Raw genomic sequence first — 25,412 nt, 5'->3', positions numbered from 1 at the left:
ACATTTCAGAAATATTTTAAATTTTAGGTTGGTTAAAGTAAAGAAGGGGGGAAGGGATTTTATACCCTGAAAGAGTCACTTCTCTGGAATGATGGTGTATTCCCCAATAGTAGCAGATAAATCAGGTATTAGCAGGATTGTTAAAAAAGGGGGGGGGGGTAACGGTATCTGTTTGGCTGGATGTGGTTTTAAAATGCTATTTGTGGTATCCATTTTAAAATCTTAAAATAGCTGAATTATAGCTTTTTAAAAAAATTTGCCTCATACTTTTCCAAATTTTTTTTTTTTTTTTACATGTTTTCCTCCCACAGCAATCTCATGGTTTAGGCAGGCCTGTCTGGCTCCAGATTGCCGAGTCTGCTTATAGATTCACTCTGGGCTCAGTTGCTGGAGGTGAGTGACTTGGCTGTGTGCTGTTCCCGGCTTGTGTTCAGTAATATTATCTCGCTAGTCTGAGACCGATCAGCAGAGCTGCAGTTCATCGTTCCTACGGGACATGACCTCAGAGCTTTCCAAAGTGTTCTTGATTTCTACCTGGGATCAGAGGGCCTGCTGCAGCACAGCCGTGGACCCTCAGGCTCCAGCCTGTCTTCAGGACAAAAGCTCCCTAGTAAAGTGAAAGTTTGGGCGTGTGCCGCACTCACCTTAATTATCCTGCGGAGAACCAGGATGAAGAAATGGAAATGAGACTGTGTTAATGGTGTTGGGGGTAAGGGCAGGTAGGAAATTAAGATTTGGGGTAGAAATCCCAGGACCTTATGAAATACAACCACCTCCTACAGTGATTCACTTTGGCTTTTCTACTTGCATTTTTTTCCTTTCCCTTTTTACTGCTTAAAGAGTATCTGGACTTGTACGTACTATTTCCTAAAAGGAACCTCCCCTCCTAGCTCCTGGGCAGAATTTGAGGGACTTTTTTGGCTTAAATCTCTCCACAGAAAGCGTGAACTTGCTTTGTTGAGAAGAACCTAGGAGGTGTGATTAAAATGTTTATGATTTTTTAAAACAAGCCTGAACTGATGGAACTATTATTTTTTTTCTTTTCAGTTTCAGTCTTAGAAGTTGCAGAACATGTTTTGGTTTTCAACAGTTGAAAAATATAACACTCTAAGTCATTTTATACATTTTTCAATCTCTGAAAAATTCTAAAGCCTGACATTCTTTTTTTAAAGACCAAACTCTGGGGCACCTGGGTGGCTCAGGTGGTTAATTAAGCGTATGCTTCTGCTCAGGCCATGATCCCAGGATCCTGGGATCGAGCCCCGTCTCTGGCTCCCTGCTCAGGGGGGAGCCTGCTTCTCTCTCTCCCTCTGTTGCTCCCCCTGCTTGTGTGCTCTCTCTGTCAAATAAATAAATAAAGTCTTTAAGATCAAATTCTGTACAAAGGGATAAGGTCCTGTTGAGGTTGGTTCTGATATGCTTGTAACTAAGATTAATTTACCAAAATGATTTAGTAAACTAACTTTTAAAATTACAGCTACCTGTGTGAACATATATGATTATTGTAAGGGGTAAATGGTTTTGTATTTAGGCACTGAATGGAAAATATAAAGAAATATGTTATATATAGTAGCCTCATATTGTTAGAAAAAATCAAGTCTGGATTATTTAATGTTGGCGATTACTTGAAAATCCATTGCAGCTGTTCTCAGAAGCAGCGTATTTATGGATCCCAGTCGCTAGCCTGTCATCCTTCGGCAGTGCACGGTGTATGGGAGAAGGAAAAAACACACCGTTCCTTTTTTTGTGTGTGTGAGCATAGATCCTGCATTTTGTTTTCGAGTCCTTTGAGATGAGATTTGTTGTGCTTGAAGATCTTCCATTTAACTATGCTCTCTTTTAAGCCTAACTCCTGTTTTATTTGTAGCCGTGGGAGCCACCGCAGTATACCCTATAGATCTGGTGAAAACCCGCATGCAAAACCAGCGCGGCACTGGCTCTGTGGTTGGAGAGCTGATGTACAAAAACAGCTTTGACTGTTTTAAGAAAGTCTTGCGCTACGAGGGCTTCTTTGGACTCTACCGGGGTGAGTAAGCAGATCTCAGCTGCTGAAGTTCGTGATTTTGTCTCCCTAGCAGCAGATTTTAACTCCGTCATTCTGAAAATCAGTGTGTCGCCTGTCCAGTCAGACTAGAGCTGTTTCTCTCTTTTTATTTTCTTGTTGCTGGCTTCCCTTTTTACATTCTTGCTGGGAACTAGCAGTATTAGTCTGCAGACAAGGCCTTCACTTCTTCTCCCTGATACTTGTATTTCATGGAATCCAAATCCTGCCTTTGTCCCAACATGAGTCCATGGTCCCTGTGCTCTCAAAAACTCAGGCTGAGTTGAATAAAGGAGGACAGCTAAGAAGTAGAGAGCTGCTTTTCTCTGGGTGAGAGAAGAAAGATGTACCTCTTCTCTGTGAAATGGAAGCCAGGCTGTTACTTGAAGTGAGTTTACCCTCTGTGCACTTGCTTCAGTTGAAAGAGATGTCAGATGTGTTTGTGTCTTCCAAGGAGACCATTCATAAGTCTTTTTTCTAGTAAGTCATCTGAAGTTAAAAAAAAAAAAAATGAGTAGAAGAAAACCTTTGGCCCCAGGTCTCATTCTCTCTCCTTTCCCCCGCTTAGCTCAGAGGCACTGAGTAAAAGCAGAGAGATTTCCTTTTGCGGGAAATGTTACCACCAAGTCAAGGCTGAGCACCGTGCTGTCAGCATCAGAGGCAACAGCCCCTTGTAGAATTCTCCCCACCCCCGTGGGCTTTGTAGGAACTTGTTCTCTTTGGAGAGGGAATGACTTTCATGTTCATGTTTTCACATAAGAATTTAGGGTTTCCTTTGGGAGGGAGATTAATTTTTTAATCCCTTTGGGCGCCACTTGGAATTCTTTGAAAATATTCTCCACATGCTCAAGTCCAGAGCGTTTATGGAATTTACTGTACTTGTTTGTTTGTACACACGGTCTCTTTAATCCTCAGCTCACTCTGAGCTCTGCTGACCTGCTGGGCTTAGAACCTCTTCCTTGGGAAGAAAGATTGGACCTGCACAAAGCTTCTGCTCACGGACAGGAGAAAAAAACACCTCTGGTTAGCATTATTTGCAGATACTCAAGTGAAAAATGTATTCCTGATATGCTCACATTTAAAGGAGAGGGTCATGAGAATGTTCACTTTTGGCATTATATATATATCCAGAATAAGAAAAGAGGGTGATCAAATCAAACTCAGCTCAAATACCCGGCTCCTAAGAATGCACGTAGTTAATTTTACTTAAGTATTCAGAACTCCAGCCTGTCTAAATTCTAGCTGTATAATATGTAGTTACTCCATGGGAAAAGGTATGTGTTGTCCAAAATGCAGGTCTGTGCATGGGAATGCTTATTTTAAACTGTAATAAACCCTGCATATCTAGATTTTTTTCAATGAGGAACTTAAGGAGGGTTTAGTGGTGCTAGGGTTTGGTTTTGTTTTGATTTTTGCTTTGTCATCTCCAATCTTTCTTTGTTGAATAATAACCTTTCTTCCTCCCTGGTATGCTTTTAAAGAGAATGCTCCTATTAGAAGAACCAGGGTATATACTTCACAGTTTAACCTTCTCAATGGTTGGATGCTTACAGAAAATTTCGTTTCGGAGAGATGTCATGTTAATTAAATGGGTCTGATATGGCAAGTTTGGGGGTGGGGAGAGGTGGAGGGATTGTTCCCTTTATTCAGGATGTGAGCTGATAAAATCAGTTCTTTAAATGAGAGACTCTTGTATTAGAGAGAAGATTGTAGGAGTCCTGTATGCGAACACTATGATTATTGAGATTGTCATATATTGCTTAGAACTGGTCCATTATTCTGTCAGATGATTGACAAAATTGTTGACAGATTAGCTTAAATTTCTTTGCAAGCAATAGTGATAAAATGACATAAATCAGTACTTTATTAAAATTCCATGAGCCTTATTGAGGCAAGTTGTAAAACAAATACACACGCTGACATGGTTGTATGGAAGTTAGATTAAAAGTAATAGGGCCTCATAATCATGAAGGTTAGAAAGTTAAGACTGCCATCTGCTGATTTATTCTTTTAAATCAGCCTGCTACCCATTAAAGGTGTGTGCAGATTTGTGTTTGTCACTGATAATTCAGTTTGACTGACAGTAGCCTGTATGTATGATTACTTGCTGGCTCTCAACTCACAGAAAATCACTCAGCAGTATCCTCAAAGTAGGCTTAAGATCAGCAGTGAGTGTGCAAATACATACATAACTCCCCTATGGCTGGGTGATTTAAAGGGTATAGTATGTTTATTGTTAGCATCTTTAAAAAATGTATGCAAAAAATGTACACCAGCAATTTGGATAATCTGTGTGCTTTAGAAAGCTGAGCCTTACAGATGTTGAATTGTTTATATATTTTTTTCTTTTCCAGTTTGCAGCCAGCCTTGGTAATTTAACTTTCTAAGAATAATGATTTCCTTTGTTTTAAGAAGATTCTTTTGAAATGTCTTAAGTTTGACATATATTAGTAAATAAGAATGCAGGAGGCATATGTTTTTGCTTATAGAAGACACCCATTAAATGATATTTAAAACTGCGTTTTTCTTTGCAGTTTTGGCTTCCTTTAAAATATATGTATACGAAATTCTGGTTTTCTCTAAAGAGAAAATTATGGGGGTTGGTATTCTATAATAACCAAACCACCCTATGCTATTACATAGGTAATAGCATCATTTGTGCCCAAACCTGGGTCTACTCAACAGCATGTTTTGCAGAGGTTTTCCAAACATACGACATTGACTTCTCTAATGACTTCGTGTATGTTTGTATGTTGTTGGTTGTAAAGGATGGGAATTTGGTTACATTGTTATTGGCAGTGTTTGGGAGTAGAGAAGATCATGGCCTCCGTTCCTTCTTCAGGTACTTTTTGAGAGATGTTAGATAACTAGGCTTTAAAGGAAGCATGCTTAAGAAAAGGATCTATAGCCTCAAGAAAGCCTAGCATTATGTTTGACATGAATAATTATTACATACATGTACAGAGTTCTTAGGACAATCCATTTTTTCATATTTTAGTGAAAACCCTAGAATGTTCGATAGGTAAATAATATGGGAGAAGCCATTAACTTGTTGGGTTTACATATCAATGTCTACTACATTTATATTGCTAATGCTTCTCTCTGTTTACCTAGGTCTGATACCACAGCTTATAGGAGTTGCTCCAGAAAAGGCCATTAAACTGACTGTAAGTTTCTTTCTCATTGAATTTATATGTCATTTGTTTAGATTATCATGAAACCAAAAATTAAGGCCGATGCTGCGGAGACTGGCACACTATCAAGATGTTTGTAAAACTTTCAACTTCTATGTAGACATTTGATAATTCTTAATTTTATCATGAGACAGGTATTTTGATGATTTGGAAAACCAGTAACATGCCAGGGGAGGAAATGGTTGAGAATTCCAGTTAACTGATATTGTTTTCTTATTAGGTTAATGATTTTGTCCGGGACAAATTTACCAGAAGAGATGGGTCCATTCCACTTTTAGCAGAAATCCTTGCTGGAGGTTGTGTAAGTATGAATACTGGGCATTTCTCGTGGCAAGCATGTTCCTTTAACCTTTTTTGCACATTAGATATAATAACTGAGTGACATTCCTTCTTAACTCAAAGGATTCTAAGATTTTCTCAGTGATCATAAGGAATAGTTTTTAATTTCATTGCATGATCCTGACTGGTTTTGAATGAAGGAAAGAGGAAGTATATTTTATCGGCTCCGACTCTTAAAAGCTCCTGGCATTACCTTCCACACTTTTAAAGTTCTAATCCTGATTTTTAAATATCCCAGGAAATAGAGTAGTGGGTAGTGTTCCCATACATCGTCTGGAACTTCAAAATAAGTGAGATGATTGATTAATTGGGCTTTTATATCTTAGGTGTAGGACTGAGAAAACCATTGTGGAGCAATTACAATTTTCCTTCTTTAGGTACCAGAGGTTATAGCACACAACCACAATTATGTTAAGGCTATTACAATTCTGAATGCAGAGATTCAGATTATATTCACTTTGAACGCAAAGGTTTCTATCTTTAAAGGGTGAGCATGATATTGCATTTAGACCAATTCTCAAATTTAAGTTTGTAGCTCAACTGATTTTATTTGTGCTGTTTATTTCAAATTTGTTAATACATGATTTAAGACTTATTTAGTCCATTTTGTCCCTGAAACTCTTAATAACTTCCAGTTGAACTGGCTGACAGTCTTTGCTAAACCCTCTTCAGTTGCTTGTGGATCTTGAGGTGATGGGGTCAGTGACCCTTGCAACTTTTAATTCTGCGAAGATGCCCTGGGGGGTCAGAGAGGGGGTGCTGCTCTGGATTCTTTTTGATGAGATTTGTCAGCCTGGTGCATACCTGGCTCCTCACCTTTGTGCAACCAAAGTTCCTATTGAAAAGGTGAAAAGGTTGTGTGTGTGTGTGTGTGTGTGTGTGTGTACGTGTATGTATGTTTGTGCATTTGCGTGTATGCTTGCACTGTCCCAGTGGATTCTCGGGAAGCAAACTCACCTCTTTGGCTAGCTTTCTTTTTTCATGAAAGACAAATAATAATCATAGAATAAGACCTTTGTTTAAGCAGATCACAAAGAAGTTTCTCCTCTTCCTTTACCCCAATTAGATGCTATAATTCTCTTCAAATGAGAGAATGTTTGCAAATTATAAATATTCTTTTTCTCAGTGGTTTTAGTTTTAGTTTGGTTAAGAAGTTTCCAAACTCAGTTTTGCCACTCCTCTTGCATATATTTGCCAGAAGTCTCCTAAGTCAGGTTCTTTCTGTTCCGTGTAGCTAATTTTTTCTGTTTCCCTTTATAATACCCAGAGGTTTTTGTCCATGAAACTGACTTGTTCCCATGTTCCCATGTCTGACATGTGACCTAAGTGGTTAAACCGTAATCAGATCTTTGGTTCCTTTGTTTTTCCTACTATGTACCCTGTTTCTAGGTTTGAACTTTGAGAATTTCTGTTGAAGTCTAGGGTGCCTTGAGGGTTATGCTGACACTCTAAATCTCTTCTTTAATCATGACTCATTTCTGAGAACTTTGATGGATTGTCTAGTTGGAAATTGACAGCATGAAAAATAGACAGGTTGGGCTCTAGGCAGAATGATGTGGTTGTCTGCAGTTCTTTACCTCAAACATTTTCTGCTTCTAAATTTCTTCATTCAGGGAGGAAAGAAAATGTGTATTTATTGAATTTGTACTGATGAATTCAATCACACTACAGTGTAAATAATCTTTAAAGCATAATCTGCCACCTCTCCCCATGTCTATGTATTTCAGCAGAGAATAAAGCCTTGAACAGAATGAATGGGTCTCTATTTAAAGAATATCAGGCACTGTGGAATATAGAAGTGCTCTCTTTACTGAATGAAACCTGGTAAGCAGCCACCAGATAGACACTGGGAAGAGTGGCTTCCTGTGAGCCTGATATGAGAACCCTCACCATCCTGAGTAGTGGTGGTGAAAAGATGCGTAGGGACCCTGTGGGTATTCAGTTAAATGCTGTCTGTATCACCAGCTGAGAACAATGTTGCTGTTTTCTCAAAATTCACTCAGTTTTACCTTGTGTTAACCTAATGCAGATTGATTAAAAAAAAATGGCTCAGACTGAATAGTCAGTATTGGCTTTATGGGTTTTTCCCCAGCAGAGGGATCATCTAGGACCTGGGCTTTGAGTTCCCTGTATATGGGAGAGAAATTCTGATAGGAAAATGACTGCTGGCTTTTAGGAAAAATGGTGTTCTTTGACCTAGATAATGAATTGACCAAGAAATAAAAATATCCAGACCTTATTTTTTGGGGGGGTTGGTTGTTTTGATTTATGATCTATTTTTAAGAGAAGGTGATATTTGATATATGCAAAAAGAGTACACACTATAAATCTAGTAGCTCATACCGTAATGAGCATATTTAAACGTATCACTCAACTAAAACATTACTCTCATTGACACTGGTTTTTGTTTCTAATGTAGCTCTAATCTGCTAAGATTGCTAATGAGCAGTAGGGACTTTGCCTATCGGAACATTTTTTTTTAATTCGTTTTAGAAAGAGAGAGAGGGAGAAAGATAGCACAAGTGGGAGGGGCAGAGAGAGAGAATTCCAAGCAGACTCTGCACTGAGCATGGAGCCCAATTTGGGGCATGATCCCACAACCATGAGATCACAACCCGAGCCAAAACCAAGAGTCAGATACCCAACTAACTACACCATCCAGGCACCCCTCCCAAACATTTTATAGGCATTATCTATCTCATTATTATTCCCAACTAGAGTTGAAGAAAATAAACCTAAGTGAGATCCAGACTTAGTAGTGGTGGTAAATATTCAAACCACTTTTGTTTTAAATCCATATTTATTCATATTAGGTATATTTCCATTCATTCGTTCTTCCATTTATTCATTCTCATTCAGCAAGCTGTGAAGCCTGAGAGAGATTTACTTTCTTTTTTCCTGTGAAGGGAACCAGACTAAGGTTACGTTTATATCTCATAGAAAATGGGTAGTTCCTGATCATTCTTTTTTTTCTTTTTTTTTTTTTTTTTTAAAGATTTTATTTATTTATTTGCCAGAGACAGAGGGAGAGAGAGTGAGCAAGCACAGGCAGACAGAGAGGCAGGCAGAGGCAGAGGGAGAAGCAGGCTCCCCGCCAAGCAAGGAGCCCGACGTGGGACTCGATCCCAGGACGCTGGGATCATGACCTGAGCCGAAGGCAGCCGCTTAACCAACTGAGCCACCCAGGCGTCCCCTGATCATTCTTGACAGATAAAACTTAATCTTAAGTCTAATCATATTCTATGGTGGTAATTTGAAAGCTGAATTCCTTATTGTGATTTCCTTCATTTCTACATATCACCAAAGAAAATACATGCTTATGATTATAAGTCATCATAACAGCTAGCATTTGTAGAACACCCTGCCCTGGACTTGGACTTTACAGGCATCATCTCATTATCCCCAGCTAGAGTGGAAGAAATTAAAAGCTCAGTAAAATCCAGCACTTAGTAAATGGAAAAATTGAGATTCAAGCCACTTCTGTCTCCAAATCGGTATTCTTTAGTATTCGGTATATCTTTCTCTTCATTCATTCTTTCATTTATTTATTCTCTCACTCATTGAATGCCTGCTATGTTTTAGAAATATTTTAAGAACAACAGCTTTTCACATACCCTACAATTCCCCCTTTTTAAAGTGTACTGCTCAGCAGTTTTTAGCAGAGCCACAGAGCTGTGTAACTATCACCACAGTTAATTTTAGAGCATATTCTAAATTGTGTGATAACACCTGAAAATGAAACCTGGGACCCTTTTGCTGTTGCCCACCAGTCTTTCCTCTCTCCCTCCTACTAATAAACTTTCCATCTCTGTCGATTCATCAATTCTGGACATTTCATATAAATGGAACGAAAAATGTGGTCTTTTGTGTCTGGCTTTTTTCACTCAGCATGTTTTCAGGATTTATCCAAGTTGCACTATGTATCAGTACTTCAGACCTTTTTATTGGTGAGGAATAGTCCATTATATAGATACACGTCACATTTGGTTTATGCATCAGTTGTTGAACTTTGGGTTGCTTCCACTTTTTGGTTATTATGAGTAATGCTGCTGTGAACATTAATGTAAAAAGTTTTATGTGGATGTATGTTTTCACTTCTCTTGGGTTATATACCTAGGAGTGGAATTGTTGGGTTGTACAGTAACTCTAATTTGTATTTTGAGGAACTGCCAGACTGTTTTCCAAAGTGGCTGCACCATTTTACATTCCCACTAGCAATGTATAAGGGTTCAGATTTCTCCACATTCTTGTTATTGATTATAGCTACCGCAGTGGATATGAAGTGTTATCTTGTTGTAATCTAATGATTGACATTTTGAACATCTTTTCAAGAATGTTTTGGCATTTGTATATCTCCTTTGGAGAAATATCTATTCAGAATCTTTGCCTGTTTTTAAATTGGATTGTCTTTTATTATTAAGTTATAAGAGTTCTTTATATATTTAGAGTCCCTTATCAGACATGTGATTTCCAATATTTTTCACTTTCTGTCCTTTGAAGACTCGGACTTGATTTTAATGAAGTCCAATTTAACCATATTTTGTTGCTTGTGCTTTTGGTGTAATATATAAGAAATTATTGCCTAATCCAAGATTATGCAGATTAATACCTCTGTTTTCTTCTAAGAGTTTTATAGTTTTAGCTCTTACATTTAGGTCTTTGATCTTTCACATGAATTATTAACCTTAATTTTTTAGGGTCTTTTGCCTTGAGCATAGAGATTACCAAATGGTAGTTTTATTTTTCATTGTCAACATTTTGGTATATTTCCTCCTCCTCCTCCTCCTTCTTCTTCTTTTTAAAGATTTTATTTATTTATCTGGGGTAGAGAACAGGAGAGAGAGCAGAGAGCACAAGCAGTGTTGGGGGGAGGGACATGGGGAAAGAGAGAAGCAGACTCCCCATTAAGCCAGGAGCCCAATGCAGGGCTCAACCCTAGGATCCCAAGATCATGACCTGAGCCAAAGGCAGACACTTAACCTACTGAGTCACCCAGGTGCCCCGGAATATTTCCTTCTAATGTTCTCATATGCATGCTCACATACATGTGTCTGTACACACACACACACACATTCTTTTTTAAACCAGATGGAAATTTTGTCGACTCTGATTTACCGGAGATGCAAGCTGCTTTCATTTCCTACAGGCAGCAGAGAATCACAGTAGAACATCTCACTTTAGAAATAGAATATAGGTGTCTCCTTAGTGCAGTAGGCAGCACATTAGTCTCATAGAAATAGAATATAACCTTTCTGATGGCTGAGTAATATTCCAATGTATGTATGAAAGACATCTTCTTTATACACAACTAATACATGAATCATTGAACACTACACCAACAACTAATGATGTACTATATGTTGGGTAATTGAATTTAAAGAAGAAAAAAAAAAGGAAACCATGAGATAATAAATGTGCATTATGGTAAGATGCTAAAAAACAAAAAAAAGAAATAGAATATAACCTTTGAGAATATAGAAGTATATACTTCTAGAAATATAAACAGAGTGTGCATTTTCAAATTTAAAGTCTTTATTGTGAACATTAACCAACCATTTTTTTTTATATCTATATCAAAACCTTCTCAAAAAGTACTTAGTTCAGATTTTATAATATAGAGGTGCTGGCATAAATTTTTTTGTTGTTGCAGTATCAATAAAATGACCTTTAGGTTTAACAGTTGGTTGACCCTTCTTTAGATGGGGTTGGGGCAAGAGTGTATTTGTATATAGAGTTACTCATGAATATATGTTATGGGTGCTGTATGTGTGGTGTATATATAGCCATTGGTTTCAAACATTTTTTCCCATTGTTCTCATAGACAAGCCATTCTTATCAGGCCATATGTTTTTATTTTTCTATTAGAAAACCTCTCTTTATATATGTATAAATACATACATATCTGTGTACGCATACATATTACATGTCCACATCAGACATAAATATAATTGAGTAATTATATCTATTGTGAGCAAGAATAATACTTTAATGTCACCTTAGAATTTGCAAAGTATTTTGGTAATGCACATTGTCACTTCTTGTGAAATAGGTACATGAGCTACAGAAGCTCAGAAAGGTTAACTCTCAACCCCAAATCATATAGATAATATATGCTGGTTTCATGCAAGCACCAGGTATTTTGATTTTCAGATCAACCCCTTTTGTTTGATCATGTTCTCTTGGAAAATCAAATCCAAGAGAAGACTTCTTCCTGTGTCAAAAAAAATCTAGATCAACTTTGTAGTGGCTTTTGTTCTTTTTTTAAACTATATTGTTACATATATAGTAAAAATTTAGCTTATATTTCTCTATATATACATATATATGATCATTTACTTAGATATATTTAAGATACCAAGACATAACCAGATTTTAGATGTCAGCTCAGGGACTTTTAACAATTATATACATTCCTAAAATCACCACTCGGGGTAAGGTATGGAACATTTCACCCCAGAAAATTCATTCACGCCTCTTTCCAGTCAATCACTCCTCTGTTCCCCCAGGCCACCACTGTTCTGTTAATAGTTTTGTTTCTTCTTAGATTTCATATAAATGGAATTGTACAAAATGCATCCTTTCATGGCTGGTCTCTTTTGTTTAACATGTTTTCAAGAGTCATCCTGGTTATTTTGTGGGTATCAGTAGTTGGGTTTTGTTTTTAATTTTACTATTATTCTGTTGTATGAATTGACCACAATTTGCTTATTCATTTCTGTTGATAGACATTTGGGTTGTTTCCAGTTTGTATCTGTTATAAATAAGGTTGCTATAAGGGCAGCTAGGTGGCTCAGTCAGTTGAGCATCCAAGTCCTGATTTTGGCTGAGTCCTGATCAAGCCCCACATGGGGCTCCCTGCTCAGTGGGTAGACTACTTTTCCCTCTCCGTTTGCCCCTCCCCCTCCTTGTGTTCTCTTTCTTGCTCTTTCTCTTTCAAATAAATAAATAAAAATCTTTAAATAAAGAAAGATACTATCTGTTGGTTCTTTGAAGTGGATGGACCATCTTGCAGTCTCATTAGCAATATATGAGTATTTGTTACTCCACATCCTTACCAATGTTTGATGATCTTAGTCTTTTTTATTTTAGTAATTTAAGTTGGTATAAAAGGGTATCTTACTGTGTTTTTAATTTGCATTTCTCTGATTTTTAAAGGCATTGACCACCTTTTCATGCATTTATTGGCTATTTGTATATCTTTTTTTGTAAAGTGTCTGTTCAAGATTTCCACCAATTTTTAATTAGGTTATTTATATTTTTTATTATTGACTTATAAGAGTTCTTTATCCATGATGGATGTAGTCCTTTGTCAGATATATGTATTATCAGTATTTTTCCCAGTCTGTGACTTACCGATTATCTTAATATATCTACGGTTTCTTTAATGAGTTATAATTGTTGTATAACATTGTATTAGTTTGAGAGTTTGAGGTGTACAATATGATTCAGTATTTGTATACACTGGGAAATGTATACACATTAAGCATAGTTTCCCCGCCACCATAAAAAGTTACATAATATGAAATATGTTGTTGACTTTGGTTACCATGCTGTACATTACATCCCCATGACTTATTTATTTTATGACTGGAAGTTTGTGTATCTTGACCCCCATCTCCTATTTTACCCACTCCTATAATCCCCCTCCCTTCTGCCAACCACCAATCTGTTCTCTGCTCCTATGAGTTTTTTTCATTTATTTTGTGTTTTAGATTTCACATGTAAGTGAAATTCTACACTATTTTTCTTTCTCTGCCTTATTTCACTTAGCATAATACCCTCAAAGTCCATCCATGTTGGTACAAATAAGAAGAGTTCATCCTTTTTCGTGGCTGAGTGGTTTTCCATTGCATACATATACCACATCTTCTTTATCCATTCATCCATCAGTGGACACCTTGGTTGTTTTTGTGTCTTGCCTATTGTGAATAATGCTGCAATAAGCATAGCAGTCAAATATCTTTTCAAATTAGTGTTTTCTTTTTATCTGGATAAATACCCAGAAGTAATATTGCTGTATCATATGGTAGTTCTATTTTTCATTTTTTGAGGCAGCTCCATACTGTTCTCCATAGCGGCTGCATCAATTTACATTCTCAACAGCAGTGCATGTCCTCACCAACACATATTATTTCTTATCTTTTTTAGAATAGCCATTCTGACTGGTGTGAGATGATATATCACTGTGGCTTTGATTTACATTTCCCTGGTGATTAAAACATTGAGCATCTTTTCATATGTCTCTTGGTCACTTGTATGTCTTTTCTGGAAGAAATGCTATTCAGATGCTGTACCCAATTTTTTTTTTTTAAAGGTTTTATTTATTTATTTGACAGAGAGAGAGATCACAAGTAGGCGGAGAGAGGCAGAGAAAGGAAGGGAAGCAGGCTCCCTGCCTAGCAGAGAGCCCGATGTGGGGCTTGATCCCAGGACCCCGGGATCATGACCTGAGCCGAAGGCAGAAGCTTTAACCCACTGAGCCACCCAGGTGCCCCTGTACCCAATTTCTAATTGGATTTTTTTGTTGTTGAATTGTAAGAGTTCTTTATATATTTTGGATATTAATCTCTTATCAGATACATGATTTGAAAGTATCTTCTCCTACTCAAGTAGGTTGCCTTTTGATTTTGTTGGTGGTTTCCTTTGCTGTCCAAAAGCTTTTCAGTTTGATATAGTTCCATTTGTTTATTTTTGCTTTTGTCATCTTTGCCTTTTGAAGTCCAATCCAAATGCCAAGAGAAATGTCAAGGAGCTTACCACCTATGTTTTCTTCTAGGAGTTTTATAGTTTCTGTACTTATATTCAAGTTTTTAATACATTCTTAGTTAATTTTTGTGTCTGGGATAAGATAGTGGTACAGTTTCATTCTTTTGCATGTGGTTGTGAAGTTTTCCCATCACCATTTATTGAGGAGACTGTCCGTTCACCATTGTATGTTCTTGCTTCTTTTGTTGTAAAGTAATTGACTATATATGCATGAGTTTATTTCTGGGCTCTCTTTTTGTTCCATTGATCTATATGTTTTTATGCCCAAACCATAATGCTTTGATTACTATCACTTTTAAACATAGCTTGAAATCAGTAAGTGTGATGTCTCCAGCTTTGTCCTTCATTCTCAAGGTTGCTTTGACTACTCAAGATCATTTTTGGTTTCATATAAATATTAGGGTTGTTTCCTCTATTTCTATGAAAATGTCATGGGATTTTGACAGGGATTGCATTGAATCTGTAGATTGCTTTGGATAATATGGACATTTTTGCAATATTAATTTTTCCAGTCCATAAGCACAAACTATCTTGCCACTTATTTGTGTCTTTTTCCATTTCCTTTATCTATGTAGTTTTTGATGTACAGATTTTTACCTCCTTGGTTTAATTTATTCCTAGGTGTTTTATTCACTTTGATGCAGTTGTAAATGGAATTGTTTTCTTAATTTCTCTTTCTGATAATTCATTGTTGGTGTAGAAAAACAACAGGTTTTTGTATATTGACTTTGTATCCTGCAACTTTACTGTATTTTTTTATTCAGTTTTTTGGAGATCTTTTGGATTTTATATATGAGTTTTACTCTTTGCTTTCCAATTGGAATGCCTTTTGTTCATTTTCCTTGCCAAATTGCTCAAGCTAAAATTTTAAATTCTATGTTGAGTTAAAGTGGTGAAAGCAAGCATCCTTCTCTTGTTCCTGATCTTAGAGGAAATGCTTTCAGTTTTTGACCATTGAGTGTGATGTTAGTTGGGAGCTTGTCATTAAATGGATGCTGAATTTTGCCAGATGCTTTTTCTGCATCTATTTAGTTGATCATGGGATTTTTAGCTTTCATTCTGTTGATGTGGTGCATCACAATGACTGATGTGCAGATGTTAAACCATCCTTACATCCTGGAATAAATCCCACTTGATCATGGTATATGACTTTCTTAATGTATTTTTGAATTTGGTTTACTAATATTTTGTTGAGGATTTTTGCATCTGTGTTCATTAGGGATTTGGGTCTCTCATTTTCTTTTTTGGGTCTTCTTGTTTGGTGTTTGGTATCAGTATAATACTGGCCTCATCAAATGAGTTTGGAAGCATTCCCTCCTCTTCAATTTTTGGGAGAATTTGAGAAGGATAGGTATTAACTCTTCTTTAAATGAATTAGCGGAAACACCTGGGTGGCTCGGTCGGGTAAGCCACTGCCTTCAGCTCCCGCATTGGGCCCCTTGCTTGGCAGGGAGCCTGCTTCTCTCTCTGCCTCTGCCTGCCACTCTGCCTGCTTGTGCACGCATGCTCTCTCTCTCTCTCTGATAAAGAAATAAAATATTTTTAAAAACAAATAAATGAATTAGGGAATTCATCAGTGAAGCTATCTGGTTCTGGACTTTTGTTTATTGAAAGGTTTTTAATTACTGATTTAGTCTCCTTCTCAGTAATCGGTCTATTCAGATTTTCTATTTTTCCATTATTCAGCTTGGAAGACAGAATGTTACATGTTTCTAAGGTTGTCCAGTTTGTTAGCATATAATTTTTCATAGTAGCCTCTTGTGATCCTTTGTATTTTTTTGGTATGACTTATAACTTTCCCTCTTTCATTTCTGATTTTATTTATTTGAGCCCTCTCTTTTTCTTAGTGTAGCTAAAGGTTTATCAATTTTCTTTATCTTTTCAAAGAACCAGCTCTTAGTTTCATTGCTATGGCCAAGGTTGAAGAGGTTGCTGCCTGTATTCTCCTCTAGGATTTTGTTGGATTTCTGTCTCACATTTAGGTCTTTCATCCATTTTGAGTCTATTTTTTGGGTATGGTGTGAGAAAATTCTCCATTTTCATTCTTCTGCATGTGGCTAGCCAATTTTCCCAACACCAATTTTTGAAGAGACTATCTTTTTTCCATTGGACATTCTTTACTACTTTGTCAAAGATTAGTTGACCTCTGTAGAGTTGAGGGTCCATTTCTGGGTTCTCTCTTCTGTTCCCATTGATCTATGTGTCTGTTTTTGTGCCAATACCATACTGTCTTGATGATTATAGCATTATAATAGAGCTTGAAGTCAGAATTGTGATGCTACCAGCTTTGCTTTTCTTTTTCAACATTCTTCTGGCTATTTGGGATCTTTTCTGGTTCTGTACAAATTTTAGTATTATGTATTCCAGTTCTGTGAAAAAAGTTGATGATATTTTGATAGGAATTGCATTGAATGTGTAGATTGTTCTAGGTAACACAGATATTTTAACAATATTTGTTCTTCCAATCCATGATCATGGAATATTTTTCCATTTCTTTGTGTCTTCCTCAGTTTCCTTCATGAGTGTTTTCTAGTTTTCTGAGTACTGATCCTTTGCCATTTTGGCTTTGTTTATTGCTAGGTGTCTTATGGTTTGGGATGCAATTGTAAATGGGATCGACTCCTTAATTTCTCTTTCTTCTGCCTCCTTGTTAGTGTATAGAAATGCAACTGATTTCTGTGCATTGATTTTATATCCTGCCAGTTTGCTGATTGCTGTATGATTTCTAGTAATTTGGGGGTTGAGTCTTTGGGTTTTCTACATAGAGTATTATGTTCTCTGCAAAGAATGAGTTTGACTCTTTCTTTGCTGATTCGGATGTCTTTTATTTCTTTCTGTTGTCTGATTGCTGAGGTTAGGTCTTCTACTACTATGTTGAACAGCATGGTGATAGTGGCTATCCCTACTGTGTTTCTAACCTTAGGAGAAAAGCTCTCGGTTTTTCCCCATTGAGAATGATATTTGCTGTGGGCTTTTCATAGACGGCTTTTATGATATTGAGGTATTTTCCCTCTATCCTTGAAGTGTTTTAGCCAAGAAAGGATGCTGTACTTTGTCAAATGCTTTTTCTGCATCTTTTGAGAGGATCATATGGTTCTTGTCCTTTCTTTTATTAATATAGTGTATCACATTGATTGATTTGTGGATGTTGAACCACCCTTCCTGCCCAGGAATAAATCCCACTTGACCGTGGTGAATAATTCCTTTAATGTCCTGTTGGATCCTACTGATTAGTATCTTTGTGAGAATTTTTGCATTCATGCTCATCAGGGATATTGGTCTGTAATTCTCCTTTTTTGGTGGGGTCTTTGTCTGGTTTTGGAATCAAAGTAATGCTGGGCTCACAGAAAGAATTTGGAAGTTTTCTTTCTATTTCTATATTTTGAAGCAGCTTTGGAAGAATAGGTATTAATTCTTCTTTAAATGCTTGGTAGAATTTCCCTGTGAAGCCATTCAGCCCTGGACTCTTGTTTATTAGGAGATTTTTGATTACTGTTTCAATTTCCTTATTGATTATGGGTCTGTTCAAGTTTCCTATTTCTTCCTGTTTCAGTTTTGGTAGTTTATATGTCTCTAGGAAAGTATCCATTTCTTCCAGATTGCCTAATGTGTTGACATTTAGTTGCTCATCATATGTTCTTTTAATTGTTTGTATTTCTTCAGTGTTGGTTGTGATCTGTCCTCTTTCATTCATGATTTTTTTGGGGGGGTTCTTTCTCTTTTCTTTTTGTTAAGTCTAGCTGGAGGTTTTCTTTTTGATAAGTCTGGCTAGAGGTTTATCAATCTTATTACTTCTTTCAAAGAAGCAGCTCCTAGTTTTATTGATCTGTTGTATTATTCTTTTGGTTTCTATTTCCTTGATTTCTGCTCTCATCTTTATCAGTTCTCTTCTCCTGGGATTAGGCTTTATTTGCTGTTCTTTCTCCAGCTACTTTAGGTGTAATATTAGTTTGTGTGAACTTTCTTGTTTCTTGAGAAAAGCTTGTATTGATATATACTACCCTCTTAGGACCGCCAAAGATGTTGGACAGTTGTGTTTTCATTTTCATTTGTTTCCATGAATTTCTTAAATTCTTCTTAAAGTCCTGGTTGACACATTCCTTCTTTAGTAGGATGCTCTTTAGCCTCCATGTATTTCAGTTCTTTCCAAATTTCCGCTTGTGATCAAGTTCCAATTTCAAAAAGCATTGTGGTCTGAAAATATGCAGAGAGTGATCCCAGTCTTTTGGTACTGGTTGAGACCTTATTTGTGATGCAGTATGTATAATCTGTTCTGGAGAATGTTCCATGTGCACTTGAGAAGAATGTGTATTCTGTTGCATTAAGATGGAATGCTCTGATTATATCTGTGGAGTCCATCTGGTCCAGTGTGTCATTCAAAGCCCTTGTTTCCTTGTTGATCTTCTGCTTAGGTGATCTGTCCATTGCAATGAGGGGGATGTTAAATTTCCATGCTCTTACTGTATTATTATCAATGTGTTTCTTTAATTTTGTTATTAGTTGGTTTATATAATTAGCTGCTCCCTTGCTAGGGGCATAAATATTTACAATTGTTAGATCTTCTTGTTGGATAGACCCTTTATTATGATATAGTGTCCTTCCTCATCTTATTACAGTGTTTGGTTTAAAAATCTAACTTGTTTAATATTAGGATTGCCACCCCAGCTTTCTTTTGATGTCCATTAGCATGATAGTTTTCCACCCCCTCATTTTCAATCTGGTGGTGTCTTTGGGTCTAAAATGAGTCTCTTGCAGTGATGCCTTGGTGGCTCAGTTGGTTAAGTGTCTGCCTTCAGCTCAGATCATGATCCCAGAGTCCTGGGATCAAGTCCTGCATTGGGATCTTTGCTTAGCAGGGAGCCTGCTTCTGCCTCTGCCTGCTACTCCCTGTGCTTATGCGCGCTCTCTCTCTCTCTCTCTGATAAATAAATAAATAAATAAATAAAATCTTTTTTAAGGGGGCGCCTGGGTGGCTCAGTGGGTTAAAGCCTCTGCCTTCGGCTCAGGTCATGGTCTCAGGGTCCTGGGATCGAGCCCTGCATCGGGCTCTCTGCTTGGCAGGGAGTTTGCTTCCTCCCTCTCTCTCTGCCTGCCTCTCTGCCTACTTGTGATCTCTCTCTCTCTGTCGAATAAATAAATAAAATCTAAAAAAAAAAAAAAAAGAAGAAGAAGAATCTGCTAATAATTTCATAGGGTTCCCTTGTCTATACCAAGTTCTTTTTCTCTTGCTGCTTTTCAGAGTCTCTCTTTAACTTTTGAGATTTAATTGTAATGTGTGTTAGTTTGAATCTGCTTGGGTTCATGTCTTTTGGAATTCTTTGGACTTCCTGTGTCCGGATGTCTGTTTTGTTCCCCTGGTTAGGAGACTGTCTAGCCATTATTTCCTCAAATAAGTTTTCTGTCCCCTTTGTGCTCTTTTCTCCTTTTGGGACCCCTGTTATTCAAAGTCTGTTCTGCTTGATGTTCTATGCGTCCTATAAGCTATCTTTACTTTTTAAAATAATTTTTTCTTTTTGTCCCTCTGTTTGGATGAGTTCCACTACTCTGTCTTCTAGGTCATTGAGCCTTTCTTTTCTTTTATCTGGTCTGCTGTTGAATCCATCTGGTATATTTTTCAGTTTAGTTATTGCATTTTTCAGCTCCTCTTTTTTGTACTTTCATACATTATATGTCCCTTATTGAAGTTTTATTATTCATTCATTTTTCTCCTGAGATTGGTAAACATCTTTATAACCATTACTTTGACGTTTTTATCAGGTAAATGACTTCTCTCCATTTCATTGAGATTTTTTTCCTGGGATTTTGTCTTGTTCTTTTACTTGGAACACATTCCTGTTTCCCCTGACTCTTTCTGTTTTTCTATATGAAGCAAAACAGCTGTCTCTCCCAGTCTTGAAGAAGTGCTCACAGGAAGATGGGCGTGTGTTTCTGTCTGTTGCCTGTCCGTGGGGGTGGTAGCCTGTTAAGAACTGTGTCTCCAGGGGCACCTGGGTGGCTCAGTGGGTTAAGCTGCTGCCTTCGGCTCAGGTTATGATCTCAGGGTCCTGGGATCGAGCCCCGCATGGGGCTCTCTGCTCAGCAGGGAGTCTGCTTCCTCCTCTCTCTCTGCCTGCCTCTCTGCCTACTTGTAATCTCTGTCTGTCAAATAAATAAATAAAATCTTTAAAAAAAAAAAAAAAAAAAAAGAACTGTGTCTCCAATTGTTTCAGTCCCATGGGCCCAGAAATGGCAGTCCCCAGACTCAAATGCTCAAGGGTCATCCCCTCTGTGCTTTTGGCAGGGCCTCATGGTAGTGCTCCGCCAGGATAAGCTCACTTATCAGGGTGAGCAGGGCTGGGGTAAGACTGCCCACTGGGTTTAGCAGAGCAAGGCTCCAGGAGAGTGCAGGGTTGGGACAAGTGATGCTAGCAAGGAGAAGAAGAGTGCAAAAATGATGCCTACTAGTGCCAGCACTACCAAGGCAGGAGAAGAGTGCAGAATTGTACCTGTCAGCATCCTCATCCTCAGAGGGTTCCAACAGACCCCTCTTCTTCCAGGAGATGCCTTTTGCCTAGCCAGTGAGTCTCCATCACATGCAGTCTCAGTGCCCTCTAACCTGCTGCTTTGGTGCTTGGTCATAGGGTGAGTGAGTGTGTGCATGAACACTCTAAAAGCGGAGTCTCAGTTTCCTTTAGCCTTTTGGATCTCTTGGTTTTTAAAGCCAGATATTTTGGGGACTTGTCTCTCTGGTACAGGTCTCAAGGGTTGGGGTGCCTCATGTGGAACTTGAACCTTTTGCTCCTCACGGGTTGTCTCTGTACTTGTGAGGTCACTTTTGCTTGTGGATCATTCCAGTGGGGTGGGGTTTTGGGCCGTACTGCATCTCTGCCTCTTTTACCTGTCTCAGTGTGGTCTTTTTACCCATTGTTGTGGAGGAGTTGTCGAGCTAGTTTTCACGTCTTTTTTCAGAGAGAATTGTTCTATATGTAGCTCTAGATTTGGTGTGTTCTGAGTTTTCCTCTACCACCACCTGCCCGCTCTGTGGTTGTTTGTTCAAAGAAAAGATTACATAGAGTTTCTTAGACATATCTCTAAACTTAAAAGGGAAAAAAAATGTAAGGTCTTTCTAAGTCAAAAAAGCAGAAAGTTTATTAGTCTAAATAAACCAATCCATATGTATTTTTAAAATGTCCCATTGGTACGTACCTGTTTTTCTGTTTAAAGTCGAACCAGAGCCCATACCTGCCTGATCACATTCTCCTCTTTCAGAGAGTGTATACTTCTGAATGGGTAGAAGTCTTTTAACTCAGAACATATTTAGTGCTCAGCAAAGGGCTAGTATAATTGTGTCGTGTTGCAGATATTGTTAGCCCTGTGTAAACATAGCTCCTGACGAATACATCCGTTCCCTTGAGAGCTTGCTTTCGGTCTGCATGGTGCTCTCACGCTCCTGTCGCAGAGCTCTGTGAGGTACATAGGGCCAGTTGTTGGGATCCCCGTTGTCATATTAGGAAACCAAGGACTGGGACGGTTATGACCTGTCCGAGGTTACAAAGTGAAAGACAGCATAGGTCAACAAACCTAGAATCTTTCTGTTCTTCCATGCTTCCTCCCTTCGGCCTATGGGTGTCTACACCCATGGGTACAGCAAGAGGTCCCTTCATTAGTTGGAGCATTGACTAAGTCTAGGGCCAGGATTCGTCGTTGACCAGCCATTATGCTGGGTCTTCCTCAGCAAAGTGAGTCTGCATATCTCTGAAGAGTTGTTGGAAATAGTATCTCCAACTTCCCTGGCAGGGATCAGTGTGCTCCCGCTTGATGCTTGCATACTTACGTGAGCACACATATATAGGTGAACAAGTGCAGAGTGTGTATATATTTATGTGATAGGTACGCAGAGGTTTTGACTTCCCTTACCCTAGTTAGGGCTATGCGTGGTTTTATTCATTCATACCCTAACACCCTGGCATAGATCAGTGACTCAGCAGAGAGCAAACTGCAGTTGATTTCTTGATCCTAGGCTATTTAGAAAGAACCATTGCATTCCCCATGGCTTTATAAACTATCTAAGAATGTTTAGTTGATGGCATGTGAGACAGAGTCACTGTTCCTATTCTTCTTGAGTCAGTCCTGGTGACAGCTACTTGTGTGACTTTTATTAGCTTGATTTTTTTTTTAAAGATTTTATTTATTTATTTGACAGACAGAGATCACAAGTAGGCAGAGAGACAGGCGGGGGGTTGGGAGGGGAAGCAGGCTCCCCCCTGAGCAGAGGACCCAATGTGTGGCTCCATCCCAGGACCCTGGGATCATGACCTGAGCTGAAAGCAGAGGCTTTAACCCACTGAGCCACCCAGGCGCCCCATTAGCTTGATTTTTTAAAAATGCACATATTTTGTTCAAGTTCCTGGTGTGGCCTTAAATTGAAGTTAGATTTTTCATCAGTCTCTATAAGGGAAGACTTTATAGTGAATTGTTCTGATTGTGGTTGGAGGGAAATAGTTCCAAAGGACAGGAGAAAACAGATCAAAGAAGAAAGTAAACAGGAGACTGGGCGTAAGCAGGGCCAAGCCCCCTGCCTCTTTGTGGACTCTGCCCCTGGGGTAGGATTTTAAGGGCAGGAGGTTGGACAGGCCTAATCCTGTGTGCAACCCTTTGGCCTCAGGCACATCAGAGGCCCAGTGACTTCTCTGTATTACATCCTTTTTCTCCTAATTTTTACCATCCACTTTAGTTGGTTTGTTTTCTCATTAAAAAAAATAATTATGTGACACAAGATTAAATCGAAGTGTTTACATTCTTTCCATTTCTGTTATCTGTAGATCACTTTCATTTAAAATGAGATTTGTTCTCTATTATTGTGTCATTTGTAATTCATTTTTAGAACAAAGAAACAACATAGTAATGAAAAATGAAAGCCTCTAAAAGTTTTAATATTATTGTTTGCCTCTCTTTATAAGAATAAGTAGCAGATTTGAAGAGGGAGATTTCACCATTAGAAGTTTAGAAGCTAATTTTGGTGATCTGGTGAGATCGTGTTGAATGGATTGGTATTACCTATTGTAAGCATCAGGATGTCAAAGTAGACCAAGTCCATTTATGAGTATAGAGCTGTGTATCATCATGATTTAATTGAAATTTTATATATCTTTATTATTTCAGATCACGGGCTATATTTGCTTAGATTTATTTGATGTTCATATCTACATAGATGGGTAAGCCTGTTTAAAGATTCAGATCAGCAGATAACTAGTGCTGACTAGTTTTTAAGATGCATTTAATGTATATAAATTATGAAATTTATCATGGGCAAGAATGTGAGAGAGGGTCTATCTATAAAGGAAGCCATTGTTTCTAAGACAAGTTCTGTTTCTCATTTTTTGGTTGTTTTTTGTTGTTTTTTTTTCTTGTTTTTGAGTAGTTAATACATTTCATGATTCAGAATTTAAAAGGAACAATAGGCTATGCTTTAAAAATTCTTTCAGGTACTCATTGCTCTTTCCAGAAGGCAACCAATATTTTCATGCCTAAGCCATTCTAATTTCAATAAACTAATTTTGATCAGTGCATACCTATATTTTATGTTTGGCATAATTTTATTACCAGATCTTATTGCTTAAGAGCTTATAATTGTTTCTATTTAACTATGTCCTTATTGGGCATTTATATTTTTTTCTTTAGTTTTGTTCTTTAAAGTAGCAAACATCCTTGCATATTTGTAGAACAGCAAACATATTAGTGTATTTTTTAAAAAAAAAAAAACTTCTTTCCATTGAAAAGTTACCATATTTTTATTTCACAATTTAATACTTCTGAAATTCATTATATTCATTGATTATGCTTACTGTGTTTTTCTCTGTGAAAAGCTGTTTTTAATGTAATAATATCACTTACAATCAGTAGAGCCTTAAAATAGAAGAGAAATGCTATTTTCCTGTATTTGTTTATCAGAGAGGAAACAGTTAAGAATGTTACAAAACATAATCCTTGTTCTGTGTCACTAGAATTCTTACTAGAGCAGTTGAATTAATTGCAGATTTCCTTCCCCCATCCCACTATCTCCGGTTTAACATGTGTGAAATAGTGGTCAATCTCAGATTTTAGGAAAGGAGAGTGTATATTTGGCCTGGATGTTTCCCTTCAGGTGTTAGGAAATATCCAAAGTTTTAGACAACTTAAATAACAATCTTTATTTTTTCTAAAATTATTCAATGTTTCTGGATACTATTGGCCTACATATTCCTGGCCTATCATAAAGTTTGTTTGTTTGTTTGTTTTTTAAAAGATTTTATTTATTTATTTGACAGAGATCACAAGTAGGCAGAGAGGCAGGCAGAGAGAGAGAGAGGAGGAAGCAGACTCCCTGCTGAGGAGAGAGCCCGATGTGGGGCTTGATCCCAGGACCCTGGGATCATGACCAGAGCTGAAGGCAGAGGCTTTAACCCACTGAGCCACCCAGGCACCCCAAGTTTTTTAAAATATGAACTTTTAAGGCATATACAGACTACGCAATTGCTAGACATTTTCTTCCTTCAAACAGAGTTCATTAGTGTGAAACACACTCTTAAATGTGTGCCTTGCTATAGTGTCATTGCTTTCTTGTTTACATGCTCACTTGTCAAATGTATATATAAATGCAAATCAGTTTAGTTTGGTCCTTCCGTCCATTACATTCTCAGGACTTAGTACACATTCTCGGTAACAGATCTTCAAAGCATACAGCAGCTAATGTGTTAGATGTTACATGTAACACTCAGAAGGAAATGTGAACTGTTGAAGGAACCCAGATCTCAATCAACTGACCATGATTTCCCAAAGGGCCTGGCGAGGAGGGGAGGTGGAGCTGTGGGGTGGGGAACTGCCAGCCGGAGTACTCCTGCTCTGTGGGATGTTATACTTCACCAGTGGTTAAAAACATAGAAGAACTTTGTATTTGTTTAAACATGATGTCCATAATTAATGAATGGCGCACAAGGTTTGACATCATCTTGTGGTGGCACAGTTTGTGGATTATAATCAAAATTTGTGTTTCTGTCTTTTTTTTTTTTTTTAATCTTTTTTAGTTTAGAACATCAGGTGCATTTTCCCAAAGA

At 37.7% G+C, this 25,412-nt stretch overlaps 1 protein-coding gene across 4 annotated transcripts in view; it reads left to right on the top strand.

Annotated features, from left to right (window-relative positions):
• SLC25A12 (solute carrier family 25 member 12) overlaps nt 1–25,412 on the top strand; it is a 193,097-nt gene that overhangs the window by 158,128 nt on the left and 9,557 nt on the right. For all 4 annotated transcript variants that reach the window (XM_032880454.1, XM_032880451.1, XM_032880452.1 and 1 more), the window contains 4 exons: nt 312–393; nt 1,868–2,026; nt 5,156–5,208; nt 5,456–5,536. In XM_032880454.1, the coding sequence (XP_032736345.1) occupies nt 312–393; nt 1,868–2,026; nt 5,156–5,208; nt 5,456–5,536 (375 nt within the window). The remainder of the gene's footprint in view (nt 1–311; nt 394–1,867; nt 2,027–5,155; nt 5,209–5,455; nt 5,537–25,412) is intronic.

Source organism: Lontra canadensis, unplaced genomic scaffold (assembly GCF_010015895.1).
Source record: "Lontra canadensis isolate GAN:19392208 unplaced genomic scaffold, GSC_riverotter_1.0 scaffold69, whole genome shotgun sequence".
In the NCBI taxonomy this organism is placed as follows: Eukaryota; Metazoa; Chordata; class Mammalia; order Carnivora; family Mustelidae; genus Lontra; species Lontra canadensis.
The sequence above is the reverse complement of the archived record's forward strand: the minus strand, read 5'-3'. Positions and strand labels throughout refer to the sequence as shown.